The sequence below is a fragment of the Salvia miltiorrhiza genome, chromosome 5 (genome assembly GCF_028751815.1).
Source record: "Salvia miltiorrhiza cultivar Shanhuang (shh) chromosome 5, IMPLAD_Smil_shh, whole genome shotgun sequence".
Lineage (NCBI taxonomy): Eukaryota > Viridiplantae > Streptophyta > Magnoliopsida > Lamiales > Lamiaceae > Salvia > Salvia miltiorrhiza.
The window spans coordinates 28,489,222-28,508,730 of record NC_080391.1 but is presented as its reverse complement, the minus strand read 5'-3'; the positions used below and the strand labels follow the sequence as shown (position 1 = coordinate 28,508,730).

Here is a 19,509-nt window from a genome sequence, read left to right as displayed (position 1 = left end):
CCTACATTTTTATTATTTATGTGTTGTATGACTCTGTTCGGCCATTCATCCCCAGCAGACATGTTCAATTTTGTGACTTGTATAGACTATATTACATGTATAACTCAATGAGAAATAGCATCTGTTGTGTGTGCAGTCAATGAGAAATAACGCAATGGAACTGATCCACACAGTAATTTATAGGATTTACATATCTCTTTAAAGCTCTAATATTGGGTGACATGTGCTGAATCCAGATACAACAAATTAAGTTTACATTAATTGGGAATATACAAAGGCAAAATGCTATAAATTAGTGTGTGGATCAGTTCCATTGGTGTGGAGGGACAATTACTCCATCATGACTTCATTTGCAGTTACTATAAATCTCTAATTTCATATTATTTGCTTGACATGTTTTGTAGATGTCTGAATTACACGTTGATGAAGATATAGACAGAGTTGTGATGTGGAAGAGAGCAAGAATGACTAAGGATGGAGAAGTTCAGAATGAAAACTTGAAGAATGCTTTCCAAAAAATAGTATGACATCGTATTATGTTAATTTAATTTAAATTATTCATTGAATTGGACAAATGTTTTAACCATTTTATTATTTAAAAATAACAGGATGATTACATAAGGGAAAAGAAGAAAAGGCTAATTGATTCTTCATCTTGTTCAAGCGATTTGCTATCACGTGCCCTGGAGAAACCAGAACACGGTGGTCGTGTGCGAGGTTTAGGGGCAGGCGTGAAACCCAAATCATTCTTTGAAACACCTAGAGTCAAGAAACAAGAAATTGATGAGAAAGCACAATATGAGCTGGAGGAAGCGAAGAAGCAAATAAAATAACAAGATGGACGCATACATGTTCTAGATAAAGTGATCTACAAGATGGTAAGCAGAATTGGAAAACTCGAATCTAAGGTGGGTGATAAGGACGATAAGTCTGAAAGATTAGGCAGTTGTTCTGTGATAAAGCCTCAAAAGACACAGGTTGAAGATGATGAAGACATCGTACTGGTTGATAAATCAGTTGGGTTGGAGGTATTAAGTGAACACTTTTGATAAATATTTTTGTTCTTTTGTTCTTTTCATCTATTTGAATACTAATAAACCACTCTAATTTATTTGATATAAGGGAAGGTGGTTAAATTACTTGAAGACGGATCCAAAAAACTTTTAGCTTATGGAACGGTCATTGTTGCTGGAGATGTCCTTCACGGATCTTCATTTCCTAAAGATTGCTTACGTGTGGCGATTGATGAAGTTGTTGATGATAATGCACGATTACCCTTTCGTATTTAAGATGAGATGGAGACTGTGGGAAGTGCATTAGGAACCCATGTAGCATGGCCTAATCATTTGGTGGTGGAGAAATCAACTGAGGTAATTTGAATTTTTTCTAGCAGTCTTTTAATATTACTTAATACCTCATTCTTGTCTGTTTTGTGTATTTAGAAACATAATAAGAAGACATGTGGAAAGAAGGTTGTGAATGAGCTCGCAGTGAAGAATTTGTCATCATTGCCTTCATCATTGGTAGCACTATACTGTATGATGGAGAAGTCATTCCAGGGTGTAGGGATACGTGTTCCAATAGACTTTGAACTTTTTGGGCAAGATATTAATGTTTGGATTCTAAAGAATGATGATGTGATTCCCTTTTGTAATTTGGAACCGATTACAGGGAACTGCATTATCGCATACGTTTGGTACGTAAATATCTTATTAAGTTACTATCATTTATATTAATCGGGATTTCGTAGCTAAACATAAAATAATTTGTTGCCAGGCATTTGTATGGAAAGATGAAGACAGATGGAGTTGTTGGGAGGTTTATGTTTGTGAATTGAGAATCCATTTACCATATCTCATGATGAAAATGTCTCAGCCGAGGATAGATCCCGTGCACTATCAGATAGGTTACTTGAGGCTTTATCAAATCAGCTGGTATTCGATCCTTGCAATATTGGGTAAGTGAAAATGTTATGTTGAGGCATATAAGTTAGTAGTTAGTGTGGTATATGTTTTCGCCTACTAATCCATTTTTGTTATAAAATAGTGGGCATTGGATTCTGACAATCATTGATCTTGTGAAAGATCGTGTCTCTTTGATGGATTCAATATCTCATCGAAATCGCGATGCCATATGAAAATCCATCGTTGACACGTAAGTCTTAGACTTTAACTAATAATCTCTATTATCGGTTTTTATAGCTAATATGAATTGCCTTGTTGCCTTTGATTCAAGTGCGATGAATATTGTCAATGCACGCAAGGGAAAAAAATTTAAGAAATCGGCGAGTTGGGATATAGTTAAGGTATGTATAATTTGCTATTTATAGATATTAAAACATAATTATGTTTGTTATTGCCAAGTTCCCTAATATGCACAAGATCTGAATCTTTGGAATCAATGGGGATCTGTAAACTGCCACTTCTTCCAACAATTCATCCGTAAACAAGTTGTTTATTCTCACTTAAAATTTTGTGTACTTGGAAAGATCACTATGATTGTATTATGATAGGGTTCTATCCAAGCCTGAATGTTCATCCCAATGTGGATTTTATGTCATGAAGTTCATGAAAAACATCATGGCAGGCTATGAAGTTGATGCCAACACGTCTCTATCATCGATGATAATTATATATTATACTCTTGATCATTAACTTTCTAATATAACATTTGTAATTAGTCGTAAAATATATTTATGTACGTGTTTCTCTTCACAGTTTAAGAATGTTAAGACATACACTCAAGCTGAAATCGATGATATTCGTGAGGAATGGGCATCTTGTGTGATAAAGCATGTGTTTGATTGAACTTTAGGTATGAAAGCGGCGTGTTAGTGTATTATTTTTCACTTGAATGTTTTTTATTATCCTAGTTTTCTTATATTTCAATCTCTACACGCAGGTGTATATATATTCAGTCCGCGGTTTGAGGAAGCAATGTTTTGTATTATTTTGTTGTGCATGTAGTAAAACAAGAATTAATGTTTGTTATTTGTGTAACATGTATGACATGCAACTTGTGTAGCTCGAATTGATGGATGCTATGTTATATATGCTAATATTATTCTGTTTATGTTAGTTTATTATTTGAATTTTTTTTATTGATTTTTGAACATAAATAAAAGGAAAATTGAGAATAAATAAAAAATCTGCAGAAAACCGTCATATAATCTAATACATGCAAAACTGTTTTCTATAATGAAAATAGACAACGAAATAAAAAATCATACATAACAGTTAAAAACTGTTACGTATAACAACAATTATGAAAAAAATCCGTTGTGTATACATAGAAAACCGTTATCTATCATGAAAATCAACAACAAAATTAAAATCATACATAACGGTTAGACACTGTTATGTATAACAAGGATAACGAGAAAAACCGTTATGTAAACTTCAATAAACAGTTATCTATAACAATCAAAACACATAATCATAACGGTTTTTATCATCTTTAATAACAGTTAGTAACGTTATGTATGACAGTGAAAGATAACAGATATTAGCGTTATGTATCAGGGTACAGAACCGTTATCTATTGCTGACAAAGATAACCGTTATTAAAAAACTGTCAAGTATGATACGAAAAAAAAAATTATAATACATAACGTAAAAATTATAATATATAACGGTACAAAACCGTTATGTATAAACATTATAGATAACGGTTTAATATCGTTATGTATAGTTCCTCCTACCGTTATCTATGTTCACATACATAATGGTTTTTTAACCGTTGTGTATGATATGTATCATACACAACGGTAGTATACACAACGGTTTTTTTGCTCATAGATAACAAAAAAATACGTTATCTATGAGCGTTTTTCTGGTAGTGAGCTGGAAGATTTGACTTTTGTTTCTGATCCTTCAGTTGCATTTCTGACATCTTCTAAAGTGGTTCTTGGTCAGCTCTTTTTTCTTCAAATTTTGATGAAGCTTGACTTCTGATGGAGCTAACGTCTTCCGGCGCCTGAATGAGTGTGTGTGAATGGACTTGATGCAATTTGCTTCCTCATTCCTTAGCCTTTCATTGATTATTGATTATCCCTTCAGATGTTAGAACAATCTCATCTGGATGACAATACGCTGAGAAATCCATTAGAAATAAAATCTTTAGAGCACAGATTTATTTCTGATGACTGATCCGGTCATCAGTGTGAGTCGACTTTCTTCTTGACTTCAGTCGTTGAGTCGATCTCGGAGAGAGAGAAAGCTGAAAGAGCGGATTAATGTCTATGGCATAAGCAAAGATCACAGACAAATAAGAGCACATAGCACATAAAAAGAGTTTTGTAAAAAGTTTTGAAAACTTTTGAAATCTTTTGACAACCCTTTTTGTACAGGATCTAGTTCGGTAGAACTTTGATCAAAACAAATTGTTCTTTCGAACAACCTGCTCTGATACACCTGTAGTTTATTTTTCAAATGTTTACTTAAAACAAACACCTTTGTACTGAAAGACAGTTTTACTGCTTTGAAAGTGTGCGGTTCAATTGACAAGAGGTGGCGACTGATACTGAAACAAAGGTTCAGTGGGTGACTTTAGTTAATTGAGCTAGTCAATTAACTTCAGTCCAAGTAAAGCTTCAGTCGTAAGTAAAACAGAGTAGAGTTACTTATTTAACTGACTATCTAAAGATTGATCAGTTAAACCTATATACTCTAGCAGCGGAATATTAAACTTAATGAAATAGCCTTGAAAGATTTTCTTCACAGAGAATCCCTTAGTTACTCTTTTCAGTTAGTCAGTATTAAAGAAACAGAGATATGCGTAAGTACTGAATATAAAAGTAAGTAAGAACACAATGGATTTTTACGTGGTTCGGAAAACAACGTTCCTACATCCACGATCAGATGATTAGTCTGACAAACACTCTGGGCATGTGCTTACGGGTGCACAACAAACCTAACCACGATACTTACGGGTGCAACGCAAACCTATCTGCAATGCTTACGGGTGCAAAGCAACCTATACTGAAAAGAAACTCCTTACAGCAACCAACTTATTGAATCAGAATCTTTTCTTTTCTATTTTTTTCTCTCACTTGATTGAGAGATCTTCTGAGCTATTTATAGGCGTCTCTAAGGAATAGATCCGTTGGCGGAGATCTTCTTCTTCAAATCCTACCGTTGGGAGATAATGTCTCTTTTCTGGCTCAGGTACAAGGACATCTTCTTATTTGGTACGTTAAATGTTGTTGTATAAGCATTTAATGTAGGCGAGTATGCTTGCGTCCTTTTCTTGACCAGTCGTTGACTTTGATTCAGTCGACCAGTTCTGATCCCAGTCTCTTCCTTTAGTTGTTCAGTCTTCAGTTGAGTTTCAGTCTTTGAAAGCTTCAGTTGTAGTCTCTTCAGTTGTTTCTTTCTCCTGTAATCTTTAGTTGAGATATGAAAGCTACGGGTTTTGGTATCATCAAAACTAGGATGAATATTTCTTCCAATTTCCAACAGATGCCTAGTTCAAGTGCAAAGTTGATGCACTCAAAAACTCTCCTTTGTGAGAGGTCTTGGGTTCAATTCCGCTAAAAAAATAATATTTACCATATTTTTTTAAATGGAATGAGAGATAATTATACGTGAGCCACAAAGATATATAACGTAAATAATGAGTACTGTGAGATTATTTATTATGTATCGACTTTTTATTTTAAATAGTGATTTATTGAAATAAAAAGTCTAAATAAAAAGATGTGATCTATTGAAGTATGACAGATTACAGATGTAATATTTTCTTAGGGAAATGAAATTTCTGGTATTAAATTGTTGGGTTAATTGCCTATAATTGCATAACGTTTTCCCGAAATTGGTTTTTGCTCCCAATTTGAAAAATCGACTTCTAAATCCTTAACATTTTGTTTTTGTCTCAAATAACAGATAACAGATATCCGCGAGTACCTGACTCTAATAGGTGCGGGTTTGAGGGGCATTTGATATCCACGAATAGCTTTGTGGTTATAATTCACTATCCATTTAGTTCGCGGGTATGGGTTTGGATACTTACTATTTACCCGCAAAAAAATATCAGCTAAAATACTCGCAAAATATCCACGAAATACCCATGAATTTGAATATTAACTTTGGATTTAAACTTTGTCATTTGTGGATTTGAACATGGATGAAAGATGTGGATTTGAACTATGTGATTTGTGGTGATTTTTTTTAGTATTAAATTGTTATTAATTTATACTATTCAAATTCTGTTTCGCGGGTATCCGACGGGTAGCGGGTTGACGGATACCCGACGGGTGGCGAGTTTTGGTAGTATTTGATATTCATGGATAGTTTCGTGGTTAAAATTCACTATCTATTTAGTTCGTGGGTACGGATATGGATAGCCATTATCCGTGCCCATCGTACCCGATTGCCATCCCTAGTCTCAAATTTGTTCGGTGATCGATCTTTTCTTACGCCGGCGCTGAAAATGACACGGTGGCAGCCGAAATTGACACCTAGGCATATTTTTGACATGTGGAAAAAAAGTTTAAAAATAAAAATAAATAAAAACCACATCATCACTTCCCCAACCTCCCCCACTCCCAAACCCTAATTTCCCCTTCCTCTCACCCGCCGTCGCCACCGACCGGAGACCATTCTCCTCCCTTCTCTCTGCACCCAATTCTCTCTCAAGCTGAGCCATTTGTCTTCCTCACGAGCCTGACCGCCGTCCGAAATCCCGACATTAACACAACCATGGTTGTGCCTCTGTCCCTCTCTCTACCTACTGCTCCGTTTCAACCACCATCGCCCGTATATCGAGCGACGGCGCCGCCTCTTTCTCACAAACATTAGATCCCCATAGTATACACTCACCGCCTCCATCTACCTCTTCGTTTTTCCCTTGGCCCCAAAATAAATTCGCAGTTGAACCCTAGTTTCCTCTCGATTCGAGCAATAATGGCTACCACCTAGAATGTGTCACGCAGGGGGTGATGGGGAACGAGATCGTGATGGCTTGTGTGTGTGTGGTCAGTGAAGGAGAGTGTGAGAGAGAGACCGATCGAAAGAGACTGGAAGGGTGGGAGACATGAAAGGTTGAGGGGTGAGGGGGAGGTGACCGACGGCTTTTGGGGATTGTGAGGGAAATGGAGGGTGAATCTGGAAAGAAGCTTCATCGAATTGGATAGAGAAGGCCCCTGGGAGCGTTTGAAGGACGTGAAGGTTGGAGAAGACATGGAAGGTTGAGGGGTGAGAGGGTGGCGGCGATGGTGGCGGCAGGTGGTGGCGAGAGAAATTAGGGTTTGAGAGTGGGGGATTGGGGAAGATGATGATGTGATTTTTTTTTAAATTTTTTTTTCCACATGTCAAAAATATGCATAGGTGTCAATTTCGGTTGCCACCATATCAATTTCGGCTACCACCGTGTCATTTTCGGCATTGACGTAAGAAAAAACTGCTCACCAAATAAATTTGAGACAAAAATAAAAGATTATGAATTTAGAAGTCGATTTTTCAAATTGGGGGAAAACGTTATGAATTTACGGGCAATTAATCCTAAGGGCTATTTTGGGAAAGAGTTAAACTTTAGTGGCACAAATGGTAAATATCTAAAATTAAGGGGTTAGTTCCGTCGACGCGTGTAATTCACTATAATTATAGGCATCATCATCTCCAACCTTTCTTGGCGTCAACTCATAACCATTGCAAAACCACAACTAAAATCTCTTTCTTTCAATCAAATTTTGTTCACACCAATTCAACTGGAAGTTTTAATTGCTACTCCGCCTGATTACTTTGTTGAATTTTTCCTAAATTTCTAATGGCCTCAAGCGCAAACAAGAACATCAACGCCAAGCTGGTTTGTACTTTAACCCGATCGTTTCTCCCCAATATTTACATCTATTTCAGCTGCATACTTTGTTAAAAAAAAAATTAAAATTCCAACATGGGCTTGATTTAATTCGTCACCAACGTCATGGGTTTGTTTGTTTTCTTGCGAATTTGACTTTTTAATTTGAACTTGATAGTCAGATCGTATCTTTATCATTTTGAAGTTTTCAGCAGTAGGTATTAGAGAACTGGGCCAATTTTGGACAATTAGGTTAATGGCGAGTAATTCCTGATTTTTGAAATCTTTTGGCAAAGCTGTATAAATTATTTTACTGTCAAAATTGTAGTTAGCTATTAGCCTTCTGAATTAGTACTAGTATTTATGTATTTGTTAAGTTTACTGTTTACGCACTGCTCGTAATTCGCGGTAGTTGTTTTGTTCTTGCATTAACTGCTGGTAGTTAATTCCATACATTAGATTGAATAGAGAAAAGAATAATTCAAAAAAGTGCGATTGTCCCAAACCACGTTTCATGAGCTTTCAGTATCAATTAGTTGTTTACAGTGGAGTTCTTTTTTGTCCATTATTTTTCAAGAGTGGATTTGTCTCGTTTCCTGAGCTGTTATTATTCGTTTATGTCCGTGTAAATCAGCAGTTAGAGCTGGTAATTTTTTTCGTATGCTAAGATCGCACAAGAAATATTCCAAGAGATGATTTTTTGGATAACTTGATTACCTTTCCGTTTTATTTGGGACGTTGCATTATTCCCATGTACTTTGCACCCTGCGTTTTAACAGTTTCGAGTCTTACTGCATTTTGTTTTAAGGGCTGATTTGAAATTCTACTGAAATGCTTATATTTGTGACTTGCCTTCTCTTCTTTGTTGCAAATTTAAATGAGGTTTTTATAGAATTTTTCCCTAATGTAGGTACTCCTAGGAGATGTTGGAGCTGGAAAATCTAGTCTAGTATTGCGTTTTGTGAAAGGGCAGTTTGTGGAATTCCAGGTGGGTATATGATTAATGTCAAAGATTTGATATTGCTGGACTCTTCCTGTGGGCGCTTTGTGACTCGACTGGTCTGATGTTTTAGGAATCGACAATAGGGGCTGCCTTTTTCTCACAAACAGTCGCTGTGAATGATGCAACTGTAAAATTTGAGATATGGGATACGGCTGGTCAGGAGAGATACCACAGCTTAGCTCCAATGTATTACAGAGGCGCTGCTGCAGCCATCATTGTCTATGATATCACAAATCAAGTAAGTCTGATTGCTTAACACATATAACTAGCAGAGATGTCTCCCCATTAGCCAGTGGGTCAGTGCTTGTGATGGCTATGCTTTGTTAAACACCCATTTTGAGAAACGAATGCTATTATTGCCAAGGTGTCTTTTTTTCACCATAACTCCGGCATGTGGGCAATATGAGTATGGCTCACAGCTTAAAATTTGTGGACATGACCAGTTCCTGAATGCATGCTATATATACAAGTTTCCTGATTGGCACTGAAGAAAGATCGGTTTTCATAGTTTCTTTGAACTAATTTGATAATTGCCTTAAATGATGCTTCATTGTTTATGTCAGTTCTTGATATACTGAGATAGATTTTTCTTTTTCTTCCTTTTCGGTTCTAATTACATTTTTGTCAACTTTATAGGCCTCATTCGACCGAGCCAAAAAATGGGTTCAAGAGCTTCAAGCACAAGGTAATTTCATTATTGTCTCTAGTTGTAAAATCTGGTTGTACCTTAATTTGCATTTTCTGATTTCATCAACTCCGTTGTGTTTGTATTGGAGCTGCAGTGACTTGGGTTTCGACATTATAAGTGTTATCTACATTAAGACTTCAAGTTTCTAAGTTCTAATGTTAGTTTATGATTGGTGTACTGAGGGGATTACACAAGCAATTTTATCACTTTATTTTCATCAGTAGCTATCAATGGGTCTTTTGGCTTTGCACCCATATATACAAGATGTAAAACTTGTGAAATGGAATAGTTTTATATGAGAAAACCAGACACACACCTCAAAAAGGAAGCATGAATTTTCATGATTGGATAGGAATAATATCATAGTCTACACTACGATTTGTTAAGAGGAGCATGTTCTGTAGACCTGCTTTACTTTTATAATTGATTTTTAAGGCTTTCTTTTTATTTGTGACATAAGGTAATCCAAATATGGTCATGGCACTTGCTGGGAATAAATCAGATATGTTGGATGGTCGAACGGTGGCACCAGAGGCAAGCATTTATCATTTTTTTTCCCTTTATTTTTGTGAATAATGTGCCTTAGTGTTCTGAAAATTTGGGATAGAAAAAACTTGGGCAAATTGTTTTTTTCTTTTTTTCCCAAGATTCATGCGACCTATGCAACCATAGATATTCGATTTTCTAAATGCATCCTCTTTACTAGTGTACAACAGACTTTCCAAATACCTCACACAAAAAATTCTTCTTCTATAATTCTCTCTCTCCAAAAAAAAGAAAAAAAAGATACAATACAGCAATTTGCATTGAATTCTTGAAAGTTTTTAGGAAAATGGACCAACCTTTGGCATGGGACAAACATTTAAATACCTGTTTCTTCCATGTTGGTGCTAGAGTGTGTAGGGAGATGTGCCAGTATATATTTCCACTTGTAATAATTTCTTCTTGTAATGCCCATCATTTCCACCTTTTTATTTTAGTTTCTAATCATAGGAATATTATCATGGGCAGAGAGATGTAGAATTTGTTATCCAACGAACTTGTTTTTTGGTTTTAAAGTGACAGCATTGAACTTATAAGATTATGGACTTTATTTTGCAGGAGGCTCAAACTTATGCCCAGGAGAATGGTCTTTTCTTTCTTGAAACTTCTGCGAAGACAGCAGCCAACGTCAATGAAATCTTTTATGAGATAGGTAAGCATTTTATTTTCCTTTTACCATGTCAGCATGACGGGTTTTGAGAGAGAGGTAGAGAGAATATGTGGTAACAACTCTTGTGCATCACTCATTTTCTTCATACAAGCTTGTGTCATGCTTGTACAGCAAAGAGATTACCGCGGCTGCAGCAGACACCAAACCCGTCGGGCATGGTCCTCGTGGATCGACCAGCAGAGAGGGCAAACAGTGCTTCTTGTTGTTCTTGAAAGTAAATCATATACAGACATCAAGATCGTGTTGTGTTCCATACTAGTTGTGTACCCTCCAGATTTGTACAGGAGTTGAATTTTCTATATGCATTTCCCATTTAGTTGAAGAACCTCGCTCAGTATGTATCCATGTGTATTATCTTACATGACAAAATCTGTTTCTTGCATTTGAATTTTCCCCACAATTTATAATCTCAGCCAAATCTCTCATCGTTTAGATAGTCTGAAACACATTGAGGAACTAAAAGGTTTCTGGACCAGAATTGAGTGCTTGGAAAATGTATTAATTTATTATGGATTGAGGATAAATCCACAGCTGCTCTTATCACTTGTACTATAATTTGGCCTAATTTTATTTATTTTGCTTGCAAAATGTTTCCATTCGGTTACCTCCATTTCCCCCTGGTTACTGCATTTCGAAGGGACAAAACGTAACTCTAATATAGACAGAGAAGTACATATAGAAAAGTGCTCTTTACTTTCTTTCCCCACAGCTCTGTTTTCCCTGCTAAAGATAAGCCTCTTTACAAGATGAAGAGCTAAAGTAGAGAATCATATCATCTTCTGTCTTTAGACACAAAGAGTGTGGTCTGTTGGAAGTATTGATAGCATGTTGATTTCCAGCATCAAGTGTGAAATCTATCCGCTATCGTGTATGTTGTTGAATTCGCCTCTTTCCCTCGGAATCCGAATCTTAATCGCACAAATGCTGGGGATATCTACAGCATTGTAATTGTCATTTTTTTTTCAATAAGGTCTTCTTCAAACCCTTGAGGATCTTCCCGAACCACATCAAGTTCATGATCGCGAGTGCCACAGGTACGACAAACACCAGAAGAAAACCAGCAGTGTGCATCTGCATCACCTGCACATAGTTTTGTAAATTCCATTAGAACCTACCTAGATTCCCTTCTTAGAAAGAACCTAATTAGATTGAAATTGTTTAGGGTGTCGAGAGACTAGATAGCATGGCAAAGTAATGATGCCTTAAAGTTTGTGAAATACAAATTTATAAATGAGAGACAAGAGACTACTTTCAATTTCAAAATACTACGAAAAGTTTGAAAAATCCTAAGCTACAAGTGCATATCAGAATGCTCGAGGAGAATGCCACGGAAAATGGAAAAAATATACGAGTTCTAGAATGAAGATATCTTATTTGAAAAATAAAATTTGATAGTAAATGATACAATGCCACGATGAGGTACTGAGGAAGGCATGTACCTGGTCGTGATGAAGATAGACGTGGTAGAACATGTAACCAAACAAAAGAATTCTTGCCACCTGCATTTCCCAATAATAACTTCATCAAGAGCTAAGGTGTTAAAAATTATTACTACAAAATGAAACAAGAAAAGAACCTTCAAAATGGCAAGAGATGTAATTGATTCTATATAAATATAACCATAGGCAACCATGTACTCGACACATAATCTAAAGTATATAAGCTTTGCATTGCAAGTAAAACACAGAAGTATAATGACTTACCAACCAACTAAAAAATATGACGACTCCATTGATAAGATATGCAGTGGATCTCTTCAATCCAGATACATCAAGATACCTGTCCAAATTTGCAGGCGAATTAATCAGAGTTCTAATAATTTTTCCTCCTGTTCCCTGAACTGCATTTTGGAAAACTCACCATCTAATATTGATCCAAGGTGTTGTTATCTCAGATATCAGAACCATAAATGTGTAAAGCTGTCCCTCCCCCATGTACATGGCATATGCAACTGCAATTGCCGAAATTGAGTGATGGAGAACCTGGGATCCAAAAGCACATGTTCTTGTAAGCACATGTTCGCAATAGAGAGATATATTAAGCCTACTCATTTTCATTCTAGCAGTTTACTTACATACTCAGGTCCACCCAAAGAAGGATACCGCCAACAGATCATTCCAAGATCTGACAAGAAGTAGCCAACAGAGAGCTGCCAAAAGCAATAGGAGAATATGAATACCATGGGCCATGGCAACCCATCACCACAAATATCATCAGAACTGAACAAGAACCCCAGCAGAAATGCTTCACCGACACTTGAGTTTCCTTTTTTGAACTAAAGTATGTTAGTAACAAAACTAGAACTGTAAATGTGGTCCTATTCTCATTTGATGGCTTATATTAAGGTCATAAACTCACAATAGAGATTAATGAGTCAAGAAACTGAATAAGAGATACTGCCAATTTATTGGCTACTTCTAAGTTCTAACTATAATACTCAAAATCACAGAAGTTATGATGAATACATGCTATCTTCTTCCCACATAGACTATATTTTCAAAGTAAGAGAAACCAAGCTTAGCTACTTTTCCAGAAAACTGTCAGCAAGAGTATGTTAAAGTATATGATGAGAAAGGCATGGCCAAAAAGGAATGGGACAATTCATTTTGATTTAGGCAGTGATACATAATTGAAATGTTGAAAATATGTTGCTGAACTAAAGATCTATCAACAAATGCAGCATGTCGAAGAAGAATAACAGAAAATAAATTAAGATTTTAAAAGCCATTTCACATATTATGAAATATTTTGCAAGAATACAAACTCAAGAGAATAGTTACATCAGGCACTTACCCCAAGTGCAAATGTTGAGATAGATGAATTTCTGAATGTAACTAATCCAGAATGATTTTGATCAGAGAAAAGTTCAGACCAGAATACAAAGTACAAAGACATAATCGAAATAAAAACCGCATGGAGAGTGGAAATGCCACTGCAAGAAAGATAATATTACAATTGTCAGCAGAGTACCAAAACTAAATACAAATGAAAAGGGAATACTAAATACAGCAGAGAAAAGTGACTCACCGGTTATTCCACTCCATCCTTTGTATCTTAGTAAGGGCATTATAATTTCTGGAATAAAAAGTGCTGATGAGCTGACATAGATCGTAGGCCTGCCAGAGGGCCAAAGAGTGACTATCAGTAAAGTCTTAGAAACAAGAGATAGTTGAAGAAAATATATCAGCACAGAAAACATGATACTTTATCACTTCTGGGTTGCTGCATAAAGAATTAGATTTTGCTACATGTAGTCCTAAACTAAAACTATGGATAGATGGTTGTTCCTAGTATAAGATACAAAACAGAATAAAGGCAGGACATTCATACTCGATCACTACAGCTTCCAAATATATCAGGGTATGCTCTGGGCTTCCAAACCAACAATGAAGCAAACTAGAAGCAATTAGAAAGGACTGACATACCAATTTGCAAGTCAACATTCCAAGAACAATAGAAGTGTATGGAATGTAAGGATCCGCTAGTACATAGTTTTTGACCAGCACACCAGCCTGGTTTTGATAAGCTTTAAGTGTCCCAACAGTTCTTAAAGAACGCCCCATCACTCTGAATTAGTGGACCATGTAGAACTTGATAATACTCTGGCTCCTGGAAACAAATTCACAGATTCAAACTCAGTACATAGCCAAATCTGCATATATATTATTGTAAACAAGGAAGAAAAGAAGCAAAATATTGAACCTATGGAAAGACACACCATGCACCTACATAACGAATAAATATGTACGTGCTTATAATAACCTCAAACAACAACAGGGAAAAGATGGTATTAACGCCAATAATGTGCATTAACACTCGAAGTTAGCAAATGAAAAGACAAGCACCAACCTTTCAAATTGAAGCAAACACAGAGAAACTATTTTACCTAATTTGAGATGAAATTTAAAATGTGAGAGCCAGCAGAGACAGGGTGGCGTAAATGCCATATTTCCTGTCTTGTAAGAAGACCTATAAAACATTTAAAATTTAGACATGGAGAAGTCACTTGTGTGGTTGCTTTCAAGAGCTTATTTGAAGAGTATGCAGCATTCACCTGAATTCTCGATAAACTATATAGTCAATGCATATAAAGGAAGTTCACAAATTCAAGTTGCATTAATTAAAGGGATGCAACTGTGTGGGTCTAGAACTATAACACGCACTGGGGAGATGAATAAATGTAACAATGAGCAACGCAAATAAGGACCACCTATGTTTACTGAAAGTAACTAATATCTACCTCTCTCGGCATAGACATGCCTAGTCATCACACAGCACACACAGTTCAGATTCGAGGCCAAAACCACTGAACAATATATATGATATTCATATCCTTTATATGCAAAGAACATTACAAACAAAACCCATAATCTCAAACAGCACGAATCAATTCTTATCCTAAAATCCAACATACAGAAACCAATTGGTCAGAGAAACCCTGATCTGGGACCAGTGTGACAGTGTGAAGCTCGCAAACCGAAAAGTGCGCAATTAATAGCGCGATGTACAACACTAGATCATGGTGAGGACGTTAGGCCCCTTGCCGCCAAATCGAGACAATACACAAAGCTCGGCAAATGCAGCAGGAGATCAGAACATTACTCAACTCAAAAGTCATTAATTTTAAAAAATAACATCGCAAAAACAAAACCGAAAAAGGAATATCCAAATTGAATACAGAAAAAGTTGATGGTCTGGTAATACCTAATTAGTTGGGAAATCGAAAAACCCTCTAGGGCAATCAAACGCATTCTTCATTCTTGCGAGCGAGAGGGGGAGAGAGGGAGATGGGATTTTGATTTGTGTTTCTTGGTGGGTTTGGGAAATTGATGAAAGAGAAACTTGAAGGCGAATAATACGGGAAAAAGGAGAGTTTGGAGAGACGTTGAAGTAAGCACGAGAAAGGAAAGTAGAATCGATGTAAGATTATCGAGAAATCGAGAAAATGGAAACGGTGTGTGTGTGTGTCAATACGTGAATGCAGTGTGTTCCCTTTTTGGTTTTCTCGGTTGGGTGGTGCTGTGTATTGAATCTCCAACCGAAACAATGAATGAGAGAGGAGAGAGAGAGAGCTTAAACATACTAATTTAATTAATCGGATAATTTATTGCATTACAAAGTAGTAATCCCACTAAAGTGATGGTTTCATGGTTAGTTGGAGGGGTACATACACGTGTCGGACTTTGGTTGCTTTGATCAGTAGGCCGTATGTGGATGGCAATGTAGCCTAATCTCTTTTCTGGTTTTGGGATAAGATGAATGCATCCACAATTGCAATTTGCAAATGCAATTCATTTTTTCGAGTGATGCTAAATAGCTTAAATAGTTATAATGTCGTTATTCATAAATAAATTAATTTATGTTATTTTTTAAATAGAAGAATTTAGTTGTTTTATTGTATTATTTGTATTGTGAAACACTTACTCTATTAAAGGGGTTAATGCCGCTAAATACCTTAACTATTTTCATTTTCGCGTTTTGCATCAGTTTCAAAAAATCTGTCACAGTATACCTCAATTAAGCCTCGAAGCGATTTTTGCACTCCATGAAAATTTCAGGCAAAATTAAAGCTGACTTGGCAGCCCAAAGCTAACAACAAAGAAAGGTACCAGACCGTAGCACCCCAACAGCAAGACCAAAGACTCCAGCGAGTCCAAGAATAGCTCAACCTCCATGCCGGCAGCCGGAGCAAAAACTCCACAACCACCACAGGGCAACCAACGGAACTCCTCACGAGCCCAGCCCCGAGCGCACCCCGGACTGAAAAAGACTCAGAGAAAGCTTTCACAACCAACGACAGCCACAGAGAAAGAAACCAAACAAAAGCCCACCAACTGTTTAACACAAGACTCCAGAGAGTGAATGTCACAGCCCACTATCCCAATGACGGGTTAACCGGGGTTATGACTTGGGGTGAACAATAAGAAACGGAAATTAAAGGGGATTTACTAAGTAACCAACATTAATAACAAACTAGTGGTATATATATATAACCACTTGGGTAATTCACAAATGAGTCTGCCATAACGATTAGACCCCAACTGAAAGTTAATTAAAATGAAGTAGTAATAAGTTCAAGTAGAAATGATAAATAAGTCAGAGTGTTTGCAGCGAAAAAAACGTGTGAGTTATGCATATGGAGATGCATACTCAAGGTTTCATTACATAAACATCAAAAGGGAAATCCGCTCAACACCGATCCATTCCATCGCCTGCTCAACCTGCACATTTAGAAATACATGCAGGGCTGAGTATAAAAATACTCAGTGACATAAGCCGAAAATACAACATGCATACATATATAAATTGAACTGCCAACAGTAACACACAGGGGTTTTCTTGAATGACCTGCGCTTACTAAAACATTTCATTCATTTTCATAAAGGTGGATGCGCATCCCATTTTCAGTCTATATGATCCATATCTGTCCTTTCTGTCACGCGCCGGGAAGGAGGCCTCCTTACCACGGACGCCAAGACCGGTCGCAAGCGACTCGCGGTCTCCATGAGTGTACACGTTAACCCTAGCTAGCGACCTTTGTCTAGCATAGGATCCCAATTGGATTTCCTTTAAAGTTGGCGAACCAACACAGATAGGATACATATAAAAACATAAACATTTTTGGCAGTCAATCATTTCATAAACATTTCATTTCATTTTCATTTCATAAGAGTCATTTATCATTTGGGCATAATAATAAACTGAAATTAACAGTTAAAATCATCTCATGCATATATTCGTATAAGAGGCCTACGACACGCAGGGGATCTCTATATACGTATAGTAAAAGTAATGCCCACCTCAATTGTTCTTAAAGCTGGCGTGGAGTCGTTTCTTCTTCGGCTTCACTTTCTGTCGCCCGGACCTTCATTGATGAAGAGTCGATAAGTTCGTGAAGAAATTGTCATAAGACAAAGTCTAATTCTACGTGCCTAGGGTATCTTTTAATGTTTTAGGGTTCTAGCATCCATAATTCGTTACATTAAAGACAGTCAAAAATCAATCATACCTCGTCTAATCTCATTCAAACACATAGGCAACACAAACACATAAGGCACATAAGAATCACAATCAAACATCATCAAAACATGCTCTGTTTTTACACTGACTCAACTTCAAAATTTAATCTGTTCTGACTCCGACATCTCCTGGACTCGAGACTCATACCAAAAGAAAGACCTTCGAGTCTAGTTTCATATAAAAAAAAGTAGAGTCGAAAACTCCAAGTGGTTTGAGAGATATGACGTTTTTACCACGATCTACCATGTTCGGCAGTTTTGAACAATCGAAAACTTGGATTTTTGAAAAATAGTAAACGTTGTCAAACTGGGCTCAACTTTGGTGGATATCTAGCTAACACAATAAGGTTAATACCATAAAAATTTGGAAATCTAGATCACACAGGAAGCTACTGAAATGAATGACTCTTTCCTCTGTTCTCTGAAATTCTCGGTAGTAATGTGCAGTTTAGGTTTTGCATTTTAAAGAAGTATCAAACGAAGTTGGAATGGCTTGAAATTTTACCAGGGTACTCACGACTCATGTAGGGACTTTCTATAAAAGTTTCAAAGTTATTAGACATCGACAAACCGTCGATCACAGTAGGTCAGTAGGCCTACGAAATTCACCAAAATCTCATCTCAAATTCTTTAAATGCTCAAGATTATATACTCACATATAACATCATACAATCTAGATCTATGAAAATAAGAATCACTTACCCAAGATTAAACAAAGATCAAAGTTTTCCTTTCTCACTCTTCAAACCAAACCCCACGGTCTTCTTGAAATCTTCAAGAATTGAAAGGTGTTTATGTTGATTTGGTGGAGGATTTGATCTTGAAGTGAACTTGGAAGCTTTGGTGATTAATCTATGGCGATCTTTTGGAGCAAAATTGGAAGAGAGGGATTTTTGGAGGTGACTGAGAGTTGAAGTGTGAGGGAGTGAAGTGATGAGCTTTGTCTTGCAATGGAAGAATGATTATCATGATTAAAGCTTGGTTCCCTACCACCTTAGCACACTAATCCTATCTTCACTCATCACACTTCCACTCATGTCTATTAGATAAAAATAAGTTAGTGGTAGGGAAAAGAAAATATTAGTGGTGGTAGGGAAAAAGATTAGTGGTAGGGAAAAGAAAATATTAGTGGAGGATAATGGGGTGTTACATTAAGTAAATATAAAAATGTGGTGTAGGAATAACCCATGTGTAAAAAAAAATATGGAAGACTAATCATCAATTAATAAAATGCTAGAGCATAAAACTCTTGTGATCAAAATTACAATAAATAGCACTAACATTAGTGCACTCTCTCAATTTATAAATACATCATAGGAAAATAATTTGAGAAAAATATTGATGGAAAATTTTTATAACTCATCATTCCTAAATTTCTCGGTAAAAATAAATGAATACATATTTTTTTTTTTTTTTTGAAAACTCAAAATAAATCTTTGAGCTCCATCATTCTCTTAATGGACTCAAAAATATTTTGAGTGCATCATCCGTTGAAATAAAAATAAAAATAAATCATCACGTATGTAAATCATCAAATTCACATAAGTCCGTATTTTATTAATGGATGCTGAACCCTAATTACCATAAGAAATCCTTAAATCAATAATTAAAAGTCTATAATCCTTAATAAAAAGTCGGGGCATTACATACTATCCCCCTTAACATAATTTCGTCCCGAAATTTGTACCTCAGAAAATAACTCTGAGTACTTCACTTTCCTGTTAGACGGTAGTCTATTATTGACCATGATATATTCATAGGTCCCTTACTATCGGTATTGACTTAGTCCTTA

At 36.3% G+C, this 19,509-nt stretch overlaps 3 protein-coding genes across 5 annotated transcripts in view; 2 read left to right on the top strand and 1 right to left on the bottom strand.

Moving 5' to 3' along the window:
- LOC131025745 (uncharacterized) overlaps positions 1-19,509 on the top strand; it is a 774,387-nt gene that overhangs the window by 388,294 nt on the left and 366,584 nt on the right. The gene's annotated exons all lie outside the window — the stretch shown is intronic.
- Positions 7,589-11,110, top strand: LOC131026317 (ras-related protein RABF2b-like). Its single transcript, XM_057956162.1, has 7 exons — positions 7,589-7,803; positions 8,705-8,782; positions 8,868-9,035; positions 9,434-9,482; positions 9,946-10,019; positions 10,587-10,680; positions 10,810-11,110. The coding sequence occupies exons 1-7, from the start codon at positions 7,765-7,767 to the stop codon at positions 10,908-10,910; spliced, it is 603 nt and encodes a 200-aa protein (XP_057812145.1). The 5' UTR covers positions 7,589-7,764; the 3' UTR covers positions 10,911-11,110.
- LOC131026309 (uncharacterized) lies at positions 11,336-15,804 on the bottom strand. Of its 3 annotated transcripts, none has more exons than XM_057956153.1 (9): positions 15,403-15,804; positions 14,124-14,307; positions 13,726-13,814; positions 13,492-13,630; positions 12,773-12,847; positions 12,559-12,680; positions 12,402-12,477; positions 12,138-12,197; positions 11,336-11,778 (listed from the first exon to the last, which is right to left on the bottom strand). In XM_057956153.1, exons 2-9 carry the CDS (start codon positions 14,259-14,261, stop codon positions 11,650-11,652), a joined length of 828 nt encoding a protein of 275 aa, XP_057812136.1. In that variant the 5' UTR covers positions 14,262-14,307; positions 15,403-15,804; the 3' UTR covers positions 11,336-11,649. The 3 variants fall into 3 exon arrangements, with proteins under 3 accessions (XP_057812136.1, XP_057812137.1, XP_057812135.1); XM_057956154.1 differs by having other exon boundaries at positions 14,401-15,770; XM_057956152.1 differs by having other exon boundaries at positions 15,113-15,770.

Coding starts and splice junctions, on each gene's coding strand:
- LOC131026317 (XM_057956162.1), top strand. CDS start 7,765: ATGGCCTCAAGCGCAAACAAGAACATCAACGCCAAGCTG. Junction 7,804..8,704: donor AGAACATCAACGCCAAGCTG/GTTTGTACTTTA, acceptor TCCCTAATGTAG/GTACTCCTAGGAGATGTTGG. Junction 8,783..8,867: donor GGCAGTTTGTGGAATTCCAG/GTGGGTATATGA, acceptor CTGATGTTTTAG/GAATCGACAATAGGGGCTGC.
- LOC131026309 (XM_057956153.1), bottom strand. CDS start 14,261: ATGGGGCGTTCTTTAAGAACTGTTGGGACACTTAAAGCTTATCAAAAC. Junction 13,631..13,725: donor AGGATGGAGTGGAATAACCG/GTGAGTCACTTT, acceptor TCTTTCTTGCAG/TGGCATTTCCACTCTCCATG. Junction 12,198..12,401: donor TCATATTTTTTAGTTGGTTG/GTAAGTCATTAT, acceptor TGGGAAATGCAG/GTGGCAAGAATTCTTTTGTT.